The sequence below is a fragment of the Anomalospiza imberbis genome, chromosome 10 (assembly GCF_031753505.1).
Source record: "Anomalospiza imberbis isolate Cuckoo-Finch-1a 21T00152 chromosome 10, ASM3175350v1, whole genome shotgun sequence".
Classification (NCBI taxonomy): domain Eukaryota; kingdom Metazoa; phylum Chordata; class Aves; order Passeriformes; family Viduidae; genus Anomalospiza; species Anomalospiza imberbis.
Window position 1 is genome coordinate 19980206 of NC_089690.1, and position 12548 is coordinate 19992753.

Sequence of the window (12548 nt, forward strand, 5' to 3'; positions counted from 1 at the left end):
AGCCTTGGCTCAGAAACGCCTGGTTCAAAGCATCTTCTGGCTGAGGTGTGTTTTGACAGACACAGAACAATCGTGGCCATGCTTTTATGTTCCTCTCTCCCTCAGTTGGAAGTTTGATATCCAGGACTGAGCATTTATGGTCTGAGGAGGTTTGGTGGGAATTCCCAGCTCCTGCTCACTATCCAGGCTGGCTGGGTTCCATGACTGGCAGCACAGGATATCGCTCTGGGGCTCTCAGCTCATTCCTAGTCCCAAGAAATGAAGTTTTTAAGATGTTTCCCTTCAGTCACAGCACACTATGGGTTAGTTTTGCAGGGCTCCCAAGAAATTAAAGTTCTTCCTTTTGTTCTAAAGCAAGGTTGCTCACAAAGGAAATGCTGGAGCATTTGTGCTCCAATGGCCAGGACAGGAACGGCTCTTGTGTTCAGTGGTAAACTGGTCTGCAAAAAGGTGAACTCCTTTGATAGCCCAGCATGGATGTGCCAGGAAGGAGTTGTCTATGCCCTCCTGTGGTGTTTTTCCCTTGGCTGACCCATATGCAAGCACAGCAAACCCTTGGGAGGGTGTCAGGGTCTGTCCTGCTGTTAGACAGGATGCTCCCTGTGTGCAGGGGAGACCAGCCCAGACATTCCTGGAGAACACTGTCCTCTCTCTTCCATAAGGAAAGCACCTGCTTAGTAATTCTGCCACCTTCTGGATTCTTGCATTAGTGGGAGAAGGGAAACAATGGTCTGGTCTGGATCCTGCACCAAACCTCTTCTGACCACATGTGCAAGGTTGCCAAAATATGTGCAATTTGCACCCTTCTTGCCTCAATGGTGCCTGTGGGGGCTTGTGTTGCCCTGCCTCTCCCATCAGGAATGGATAGGGAATGTTTGCAGGTGCCTCAGCTTCTCTAATCTCTCCTGGGTTTAAAGGATGCAGCTGAGGAAAACTTTGTATTGCCATTTGACTACTGTTCTTAGAATGTTCCTTTTGTATCTCTTTGTCCTCCAATTCTACCACCTTCTGTTAGCCTTGTCCCTTTCTCTCCTACAAATGGAACACGGCTTCTTCCCTGCACTGCACAGTCACCAGGGGAATGTGCAGCTGGAGATCCATTGTAATCTTTTTCTTCAGGCATCTTTTGTTTCTGCACTAAACCCTCTCACGTCTTCTTCCGAAGGACTTCCCACTGTCCTTTCCCAGTGAGTTACTTTCCCACTGCACTGGTTTGCTCCTTAAGGCTCAACAGTGCCTGCCTTTTCCATCCTGGAATAAATGCTTTCCACCTTTATAGCTTAGGAGCTTCTCTGGGATGCTTTTGAACAAGATTAGCACTAAAGGTAGTCAATCCTTGCTCTCCCCCCAGGGCAGTTTCACAGCTTCAGTCCCATGAAAACAAATATGGGCTTGTGTAGGTTAAATACCCATTCCTTAAACTCAACTGTGGCAACCCTAGGCTGTTCAGAGGAGGGAAATTACTCCAGGGAATTCTTTGCCCTTCCTTCTGGCAAACACACATTTTGGCTCTGGGTGGCTCAACAATGTCCTTGTTCCCTCTTTCCCTTCCTCACACTGCTGGGTTCTGGGAATGGAGCAGCTGAGCCATCAGACAACTGGAGGGAGACAAGAACAATGTCTAAGCTGCCTAAATCAACATCCTCTGATCCTATGCCTCTGTTCCCCCTCTCCACTCTGAGCAGGATGCTCTGCATTGTGCCCTGGCTCCCTGTTGCTTAGAGGACGTTTTCCCACCAGCAGCTGATAAAAGATGCTCTTCCTCCTTCCTTTCCTTCCCTTGCAGAATGTCTCTTTCCCTGAAGGCAATGATGGTTTCAGTGTCTATCAGCTGGCTGAGGCTGAGTTCTGGGACAAGAACCAAGCACTGCTGCGCCTGCCCTGCAGGGAAGGCTTGGCTTGCTGCAAAACCAAGGTTTGTATCTGCATCAAAGGCTTGTGCTGGCCAGAGCCAGCTGTTGGTGCTGCCTCCAGAGAGCAGTGTGAGTATCCATTCCCCAGGGACAGCCTCTCTCTGTGGAATCCCACACAGGTCAGAGAGCAGAGTGTGGCTGGGAAGAGCTCAGACCAGCTGAGGCTTCCAGTGAAATGCGATGCTTTATTGTTGTCTCGAGCATGACAAGACCTTCCTCTTATTTTTGATGACTGCAGCTCTCAATGGAGTCCAGCATCCTGGAAGTATCTGTGGACTATCCACTGCCTTGATGAGATTCCCGTTCTGGGAGCAGGGCTCTCTCCTGGGCTCAGCCTGGGCATGCCTCAGCTTTAGACTGACTGGCTTTAGAAACTTTCTTTCCAGAGAAGCAGGGACAGGGCTAATCATAGTAGTGGGACACACTCATTAATGCATCTGTGATTGCTGAATGATGGTTGTTTTCAAATGTATTCATAAGACAAAGACCATATTTCATGTTCTGCCAGCTAACTTAGCCAAAAATCTTCCAGTCTCTCCCAGAGCTCACCAGGAATTGTCTTGGTTCTGTCCCCGCTCCCTGTTCCTGTCATCCTCAAAACACAGCAGAAATAATGTATGTGCAAAAACTCAATGGCTCTTTCTGGCAACTTTGTCTGGGCATCCAGCTCTTTGTTTTTCTTTTTCCTTTCTTTTTTCCTTCGTGGTCTGTTGCTATGCTCTACAAATGAGATCTAATCCTGCTGCCATGACTACAGAGCTTTTCAGGGGCTCTTAAAAGCTAGCAGCCAGGTTGCTGACATGCTCTTTGCAGGAAGACACAGAGCTGCTTCAGACCAACTTCAAAAATCTGACATCACCTGGCACTCCTCCCCTGGTTTTGGTGACTTTGGGAATTCATGGTCCTGCATGAAGCTTTAATGGCAGCCTCCTGTTTCTTTTCTGTGCTGAGGACACAGGTGTTGCAAAGCAGCTGCAGGCAATGCAGCAATTTCATCTTCCATCCTGCCCTACCCCATCTTCCATTGTGAAGGCCAGACAGCACAGAGAGGCTGAGGGAACAGCCTGTTGCTGTTTGGGTGCACAGGCAGAGAGGGGAACAGCTCTCAATAGCTTTGCAAATCTCTGTGGCAAATTAGTAGGTGCTACTGTTATCTCAAACAATTTCCAGTGTGGGAAATTTTGAAAATGATGCAATCTTCTCAATACTCTACTGGCTCTATAAGTACTGCTTAAGACTGGATGCAATCCTGAATCAAGCAGGATCAACACAGGGTAAGCATTCTTTGGGTGGTCGAAAGAAATATTCTCAAGAAGATGCCAACACAGATACAAATCTAAAGAAAGATTAGACTCAGTCTCCATTTATCTGCAGGAAGCCCTTGCCCACAGAGAAGTTCTGGAACAACTGCTCTGCCTAAATTCACTGGCTAAAGATAGCTGATGTGTCTGTCCAGAATCTTACAGAAGGCTGAAAACTGAGTGTAGGTATTGAAGAAACCAAATGTTTAAAAAAAAGTCTCAACAAACTTAGTAAATTAATGAAAATATTGAAGTATTACTTACAAAGAGCACAGACCAATAGACAAAGTTGGACTAAAGAAAGTCTCTGCTAGGTATAATAAATGTAACAGAGCTACAGCTTCTAATCTATGACAGTGTGACATGGTCAATACACGGCCAAGACCAGCAAAAGTCTTTTGATCTCTATTTTTGTATGGTGACCAAAACAAATAGGCTTTGCCTTTTCCCCCCCTTCACAGATGTGTGCAGCTGATCCAAGGGGCTGCCCCCCAGTACTACTCCACTCCTGCTGTAGGAGCAGCTGTCCTGGGCCTCGCGTGCTCCAGAGTGCAGTCCAAATGCTCACCCCACTGCTGCACCCCCTGTGCTGGCAGTGGCAGCACGTGCCCCCATCAGAGCCCAGCTGGAGGCAGCCGTGTGTGCCCAGGGCAGTGCCCAGGGTAGTGCCAGGCCCGTGCTCACCCCTCCTGGAGCTGCTCATTGCCAGACTCCTCGGCCACCAGGATCTCGTACTCCTCAGCCGCATACCTGTCCCAGTCTGAGGGCTCAGGGCTGTCGCTGTCCATGTCCTAAAGAGATCACACAGTCAGCCTCCAGGGTAGTAAAGAATGGATGGAAACAGCCAGGCAAAAGTTGCCTTAACTGAGAAAGTTACAACCATCTTGGAGTGTTTTAACATCTGCACATAAAGGACTATGAAAAAATACCTCTCAGGGTCTGTAAAGCTCAGCATGTGACCTGAGCTCCACTTCAGAAATGCAACCACCACACACTTGCTGTGCTCTAGCTCAGTTTGTGCACTCCATACGAGACAGAAGAACTCAGTGGTTTCAAATCTGTCCATCAAAGGTTAATTGTAACTGATCTTTTGAGGGACTCTTTACAGTTTGCTGAGTTAGGGCAAGTTTTAGAGAAGATTACAGGAACACCTCTGTAAGTACCTGGCCCTCTGCCATTTACTACAGGATGGGGATAGCAAGCTATCCCCCTGGTCCCACTTGACTGCTTTTATGATGATCCAGTTTAAGCAAACAAACCAAGTGGTTCTGTCTTGGGATGTATTTAAGCCTTGAATCATGGAACCACAAAGTTTCTGTTGCAGATTATGTGGGAACAACTGTGAGGGAATCAGAGCTGGTTTCGGCATCCCCTCCACTTTTCTGTACTTTGAGTAGATAAGAGGCTTCTGGGAGACAATCAATAAGCTGTACTTGTGAAAAAAAGTGTTCTTTTACTCAGCTGGATTTCCCTATATCCAGGAGCACTCCAAAGATGACTGTGAGATTTCCTTATTTAGAAACAAAGGTGATTTATACCTTTTGCACTGCAAAGGGATCCCTCTGTTCATTGTCCAGATATTTCTCTAAATTGAAGAAGGTGTTGAAGAACACATGAGCCATTCTGCACCTCTTCAGGTCTCGCAAGGTTACTCTTCCTACAGAAAAACCCCCCATGGTTGTGTTACTGAGGTCTTACAAAGGTTTTAACTGTAACACCAGTAGGCTTCAATAGCACAAAATTCCTTCCCAAGTCAGTCAAAGATTTTAACATTATTCAATAAATGGGTGTGTTTATTAAGCTTAAATCTCACATACATATGGAGGCCTTTGACATTCATGTGAAATATGGAGGCGTGTGAATGGGGATGGTTCAATTTTACAGTGTAGACTGTCAGCACACAAGAATCATTGATTCAGTCCCAGGCGGTTAATTGACAAGCTCTCTTGTTTTAGTATTTCAGCCCTCCTGATGCACAACATCATGGCCCAACGTGCAGTAACTTCTGCCCTGCGACTCTCACACAGGGCTCTGCCTGTAGATGGGTTTCACAGTGGCTTTACCTTCTCAGTTCCCACAAATGAAAGGGAATGAAAGCTCTGCCTAAACAGGACTTACCTTCCCTCTCTGGCTTAACGAGGTCCAGCATCTGGCACAACAGGTCCTGGAAGGGCAGAGGCTCTATGCCCATCACCTCCATGCGCTCACACTGCTCCTCATAGAAGTATTCCAGCTCGTACATGGACAGCACCCCGTCCCCATCCAGGTCCATGCAGCGGAACCAGTACTCGATGCTGGGAACACAGCAGGGACACTGCAGACTGCACTGGGACATCCACACAGCAGAGACTGCAGCACTGCACATTCTCCCTACCCACCCCCAAGGCTCTTCTGCCACAGCCTGGCATAAACCCAGGGGTGACAAGACACATTGGGAAGGGTCAGGGCACAGGCCAACACTCCAAGCACCTGTTAGTCCCCCAGGTGGCTGTGAGCAGCACAGCCACACTCATTACCTGTCTCACCTGCACCCTGTGTTCACTGTGCTGCAGCCCAAGGGGAGCACATGTAGGGCAGGGAGTCCCTGCCTGACCCACCAGCAAGAGATGGCCAAATAGAGCCAGCTCTGAGCCCAGGACACTGCAGGGACCTTGGTGAGAGACAAGGCGGCTGTGTCATGCACTCATTTGTTCCTTTATACACAAGGCAGAGCTCTCGGGCAGCTGCACTCTGCATCCCTCTTCCCCTCTGGAGGGTCCAAGCCTGCAGTTCTGGGTTCTTCTTCTCTTGTTATGTGTTAAGATTCCTTGTGCTAATGCTCACATACACACCTGGATCATCTCTGCACAGCAGTCTCCTCCTGGCTGTACAAACCAAGCCACAGGCAGGTTTTACAAAGTGCCACAGTGAAGTTTCCCCACAAACCCTCCTCACACACCCACTCCACCTGTGAAGGGATGTGCCCGACTGCTGCCATCACACCTCAGGAGTGTGTGCTCAGAGCCCGTGCCTCATGACATGAGGTCATCAAAGGCACTGGTGACTACCAAGACATTAAAATCACAAGAAAACTCTGCTTCTATACAAGTTTTCCTCAAGAAAGGCAAATGATTTGACCAACCATTACCAGTAAGATGTTTTCTTCCTAACAACCTCCAGACCCCAAGCTGCTCTCTCCTGTAGAAAGTGGTAGGTCACAGAAGTTTCCATACCTTATTTGCTCATCTCAGTGATTTTACTAATCCACAGAAATCAGTCTCACCTTGTAGCACTCCTTTTGTCTTCCTCTGAAATCAAGAGCCACACAAAATCCGCGTAACTCATGCGCCCTTCCTTTTGAACTTCAGTGCCTCTAGAAGACATGGCAGAAAAAGAATAATTTAAAATCACCAGATCCCTAAACACTCAAGATGTCCAAGATATTTTTCAAATCATTAGCGAGCGAAAATGGGGCACTGTCACCTATTTAGCCAGTACTCTGGTACCCTGCAGTACCAGGTAGAGCATTTGCTGCCTTTTATCACTGCAGAGCTGAAGCTCATCTGCCACATCCCCTCCCACAGCACATCCCTTTTCAGAGACTTCAAATCAGTGCTCTCCAGCTATCCTTGTGCCATGTTTTCCAGCTATGCCCACTTATCCCATCCTGTGGGATTTTTACTTTGTTTTCTTAAGTTACCCAGAAGTCTTGCTCCATGTTCAGGCAGCTCCAGCTGGAGCACCCTCTTGGAAACCATTCTGATCAGGGGCGTTTCTGAGAATAAGTTGTATTTCTCAGCCTGGCAGAAAATGCCTTCACTTCTTCCCCCAAGCAGTGTGCTACTCCTTACCTCACCACAGCACCGCTGAATATCCGCTCAATGATCCTGTTTGACAAAGCTGGAACCAAGGAAAACACGGAGAAAATGAAGCTACAGCTCACAGCAACAACTACAATCAGTTGTTCATGCTGAATCCACACAAAACCCCTTCCCATTTTTAAAAGAAGGCTCTAACTACACTGTCTGTCTAACCACCCTCTGTTTAGCAGCATTTTCTAAAACCCCAAGATGATTCTCCTACTGTGTCTGCCTTTGTATCCTTCCAATCACCCCAGTGTCCCACAAAGATGGCAACTGTTATCTGGATCCTTGGAAATGGGCATGCTACTCCTACTTTGCTGCAGTAGGATTTGTCACATGGAAGAAGAAGACTATCCCAGTGTGTACTGCAAAAGAAGCTCAGTTATCAAGCAAAAATGACACATCAAATCCCTACAAAACACTTTTGAGGAAAGGACAGGCTGTGGCAACCATGCTGCAGGGAAGACAATGAAACAGCAGCATAAAGGTGAGGCTCTGCCAGCCAGGAGGTATGTGGGATATTGTCATGGCAGAGCACAAGCCAAGCAGCAGGTACCGGCTCTGGGCAGGATTTGCACAGTGACCTCACCACCCCAGGCAGCTGAGCCCCACCTGGACTCCTTCTACACTCCTGTGGTCCAGGCACAGTTCTGGCACTGCAGCCAGGCAGACCCAGCCTGCCCCACCCCTCAGGTGCCCTGGCACAGCTGACAGGCTGCTGGGCACTGCACCCCGTGGTTTCTCCCCTTAATCCTTGGCTTCCCCCAGCACCTCAGGGCTCTCAAGCCTCCTGTGCAACAAACAGTCCTTTCCACACTGCAGTTTCCCAGCAGGGACCAATCTCCCAGATCACCCATCCCATAGGAGGCACTCTTCCATCCCCACCCACCCAGCCTATGATCAAAACTCCTGAGTCCTGTGACTGCCACGCTTCCCCAGAACCCCCATGGCCTCTCCATAAATGCCTGCACTTGGAACACATGGGTGTTTTAGCCCTTTGAGGATTTGTATTCCATTAATTTATCTATGGCACTTGAACCTACCAAAACAAAGAGCATAACTTCTGGAAAGGAGGTTCTATTGTGAACTGAAGAGATACTCTCCAGAGTCCATCTGCAAGCTGAAATCCCCCAAGCTTCACTGGACTCTGGATTCCTCTCACGCATAACTAGATTGCTCTTCAACAGTCTCTGAAGCTCCCATGGGCTTATCCTTCTGGTCCCTACTTCCAAGTTCCTGCAAAGCCCCCAGTAAGTAATAAACAAGTTTCAGGACATTATTTTAGCCTATCCTCCTGGCAGTGACCCACACATGAACAGAAGCTCCATCTGTAGCTACTCATGCAGAAAAAAGCGTGTCCTGCAGTTCTCCGTGTCTAAGCTTGTACAACTCCTTCTCTAAAGCAACATTTATTTAAGAGATGGGTGGCTACATTAAAACTTTTTCTGAGGCATCAAATTAAGCAAATTAAAGGCAGGCTTTAGTCTTCAGTAGGAACATTCTGTTTTCAGCAATGCCCTCGCCACATTTGCAGGCAGCATACCTTGATCACTGTACCTAGCCAGGTCCTTCTGGCTGATGTAAAGGTCATGGTCAGTATCCAGCTCCCAGAATTTGCAGTATATGACATAAAAGTGCTCATAGGAGAAGTAATCTGTGATCTGATTTATGTCATCCTCTTCTTCCAAGAGAGCAAGAGTCTGAAAGGGTACAAATACAGTGGGAAATCAAAGCTGGATGAAGAGGCAACTCAGCAGCTGAAGTGCCCCAGTTTCTCAGGAAGCTGGGTGAACACAGCCCTGAGAACTAACCTGAAGTGCAGCCTTTCCCCAGAGATGTGGTTGCAGTATTCCTTAGCAGGCACTTACAGAGCACCTGGCTTGGCCATCCTGCTTAGCACATCTCTGCCACTCCTGTTAACAACTTTTGCTCATTTTCAGCTCTAATGAAGAGTGAGGCAGAGAAATAGGAACACAAACTGCTGTGTCAGCTGGGATCCATGGTCTGGGAAACAATCCTGACCTGCACCACAGACTCTTAGAGCCACTTCCAGCAGCAAGTCCACAGTCTTCCACAGGACCTGAGGTATGTCTTTACACATCACACATCCCTGTCTGCCTCTTGAAGGGCAAAACCAAATCTTGTTCCAGACTCGCACCAGGGACAGGAGGGATGGACCCCAAACTAATCACACTGACTTCCCAGTGCTGTTGCAGGAATCATTCTGGTTTAACTGGGAGGCTCAGACAGATTTCCAACCATAACATCTGTTGACATGTCTTACTAGGAAACATTTAGTGCTAATATCCATGTTTCATTCCCACTTTATACCTCCCTGTCCTTCCTAGCAACAAGAGGGCATTTGCACATTTCCCAGTGCCACCTCCCTACTTTTCTTCTTGGTGCTGAGGCCACAAGGCACCAGAAGCCTTCTTGTCTAATAAATCATGGCTCCAGTGAGCTGCAGGCCTGGCCCCTCCTGCCCTCCCAGCCTCTCCCAAGGGTCCTGGTGTCCCCAGGCAGGCAGGCAGGCTCACTGGCCCTGCTACCCATAACCATAAAAACAGATGCTGTGTTATGTGTTGGCACTGGTATTTCAATACCAACTTCCAGCCACCTCCACATCCAAGGAATCCAACTGAATCCAAAGAAAACTCTCACATCCACCTGCTATCCACCAGGTTCAGTGACATTCTGGCAGGGATAACAGGATGGCATTGCCAGACCTGCACTATTCTGACTTGCTGACACCCAAGTCCCAACACCTTTGATCCATCACTCACTGGCCTCTCCAGACTTGTCTCTCTCTCTCCTTACAGATGACAATCACTGGGGAGCTTTTGCCATAACTATTTTTTTTTCTTTTGTAGATCACACCCAAAGATGCCATTTAGACATGCAGCAAGGAGCTGAACTTCCCTGCTGCAGGAGAGGAAAGGCAGAGTAGATATGAAAGAAGAAAAATCGAGAGAATGTTTAAAGGGAGAAAATGAATGAATAAAGATACAGGATAATCCTGGAAGATTTATTTGTAACAGAGGTTGGAAAGGAACAGGGGTCCCAGGACTTGGACTGGCATGAACCAATTCAAAGGAGCACTCATTTTTCCATTAGCTGATGGGGTCAAATAGGGGAGATGATGTCTGCAAAGAGGAAGAATGTGAATTTATACTTGAGGGGTTTGAGGAAGACAGCACACTACACCTGCAAGGGCACAGGACACAGGAGGGAAATATCACTGTTTTAGCCAGTCCTTCACCTTTCAGCTCAAGATTTTCTGGCTCTTTAGGTTGGGCTGGACATGAGCAGCCTGAGACAGTCTTAACCGGGTGCTCTTTTGGACAAAACACAAAGAGGACAGAGATCCAAATCCTGACATAAGGACACATTGCAGGCACTGGAACGAGAACTAAGCTCCATTCATTATCCTGTGGAGATCAGCTCCTGAGGTGCCTCATCCTGCATTTGCAGAGATATTCCTGACCAGCTGTCAGTGGGCTGAGGGCTGCCTAGGAGGCAGGAAATTGGCTCTCCTACCCCTGCCACTCCTGCAGCTCTTCTTGGCTGCTTGTGAGCCACTTCACATGGGTGCAATGCCATGTCCTGCTTCCCTTCCTGCTGTCTGGACCAGGAGCCAGGCTGCTGCTCCATGTGGCCTCAGAGCAGGAAAACAGTCATGCCCTGACCTTCTCTCAGTGCCCTGGGGCCATTCCTGTCCTTGCTCTTCTCATCTCAACTCAGACACAGCGCCTCCAGTAGCCCCAGCAGACTCCTGGCTCATCCCACTGCAGCCCAGGTGCAGCTCCCTCACCACTCAGCCACAGGAACAAGGAATGCTGCTGCACTCTGGAGCCTGCTCCCACAGAAACCCACGTACTTGCAGGAAGTTGCTTTTCCTCAGCTCTGTTAGAGTGATCTTCCCCGACCAGGATCGATTGACTGTGTAGAATATCCTCTGGATAACCTGCAACAAATGAACAGTGCTCTTGAAATCAACTGCTGAAACACAGCAGTTTGGGAATTTAAATGCAGTACCTTGGTTTATTCACTCATCCTAAGGAAACCTCTTTCTGAAAACTGTTTTGGGATCTTTTCTGTAGATACTACTAACCTTAATTGACTACACAGTCTGAAAGCAACATTTGCTTCTTAAACAGTATTATCCCTTTCCAGTGTGAAAACATTTTCACTGCTCTCAATTGACCTCTTTGGGCATGCATATGTATTACTCATGTCAGGAAACATGCTCAAAGTGCTGATGAATCACTTGAGTTTTTCACGTCTAAGGGGATGTAGTTTGCATTGATCCCCAATGAAATAGGGTTCTAGGGGAGGAAAAAAATACTTCTGATTCTTCTGGTTCCTGCAGAGGAAGCAACACATGTAAATGAAGGGCACGGTGAATGTCTGACCCATTGTAACTATAACAATGCCTCGTATTCCCAGTGCCTCTGCTGAAAGCAAGCAGGAGAGGTTCTGTTTGCAATTATTTTGGGCAGGTGTTAACCTTGTTTGGCTCCTTTCCAGATCTGCCTCTGGTGAAAGTGAGCAAAAATCATGAGGGAGAGGCACAGAACTCTCAGAAGCCAAAAGCAAACAGCTCCCAGTGTGAGACTGAGCTCACTCTCAAGCTCCTTAAAAAAGTAAACAGCCCTTCCCAATCTGTTCCTTGTCAGCTGTCAAGTAACACACAGAGTGGGGAAAAACAAATGTGTGACCAAGCACATGCAAGAATAAACCTAACAGGGCAAACAACAAAAAATAAATATCACTGGCACGAGAAAGGAGGAATAGAAATAATTTGACTTATCAGCACTGAAATTTTGTTGACCAAACCTACTGCCAACCTTTGATGTCTCTAACATGTAAGCACATTGGTAACCTTTAGTGCACACTATTCCAACACAAAAATTAACTTTACACAACAACGTGAAGAGCTCAGGGATTCATCAAGCTAGCAGATTAAAAGGGATGGATTTCTCTTTTAGCCAGAACTAGTTTCAAGTGGGCAATCACTACTGAAGGGCCATCTTTGGACTCAGTCAAACAAGTGCTGGTTCTTGGTCCAGAACAGATCCAGAACCAAGTTTGAGATAGACAGTGAGACAGCAATTGATGATGGCACACACTACTCTGAGAGCAGCAAGAATGATGAGAGGATTCAAATGTATCCTGAAGAGACAGAATTGATTGATTTGGCTTAGCTGAATGTGACACCTTCTGGTAACACTGCAGGCCCTTCATCACTCCAGGCCTAAGAGGTGGATATCCTGTTAAAGTTGGGTGTAATTTTAATTAAAAACAGACCAAAAACCAGATCTATCCTAACTGTAGCAATCACTGAGCAATGTTCTGAGGCCTCTGCAGCATAAGATGTCAGATTAGGTAATCATAATGATCCTTTCTGGTCTTAAGCACAATGTTTGTTACTTCTTTCATGCCTCTGGCAGCCACTGTCATTCTGGTCTCTATTTCTGGACTTTGTTTGGCTT

At 47.4% G+C, this 12548-nt stretch overlaps 1 protein-coding gene across 6 annotated transcripts in view; it reads right to left on the minus strand.

Annotated features, from left to right (window-relative positions):
- Positions 1-12548, minus strand: part of PPP2R3A (protein phosphatase 2 regulatory subunit B''alpha) — a 56263-nt gene that overhangs the window by 4171 nt on the left and 39544 nt on the right. For all 6 annotated transcript variants that reach the window (XM_068201093.1, XM_068201095.1, XM_068201094.1 and 3 more), the window contains 7 exons: positions 10934-11020; positions 8600-8756; positions 7045-7093; positions 6477-6566; positions 5333-5508; positions 4753-4871; positions 3899-4005 (listed from right to left, as the gene is read on the minus strand). In XM_068201093.1, the coding sequence (XP_068057194.1) occupies positions 3899-4005; positions 4753-4871; positions 5333-5508; positions 6477-6566; positions 7045-7093; positions 8600-8756; positions 10934-11020 (785 nt within the window). The remainder of the gene's footprint in view (positions 1-3898; positions 4006-4752; positions 4872-5332; positions 5509-6476; positions 6567-7044; positions 7094-8599; positions 8757-10933; positions 11021-12548) is intronic.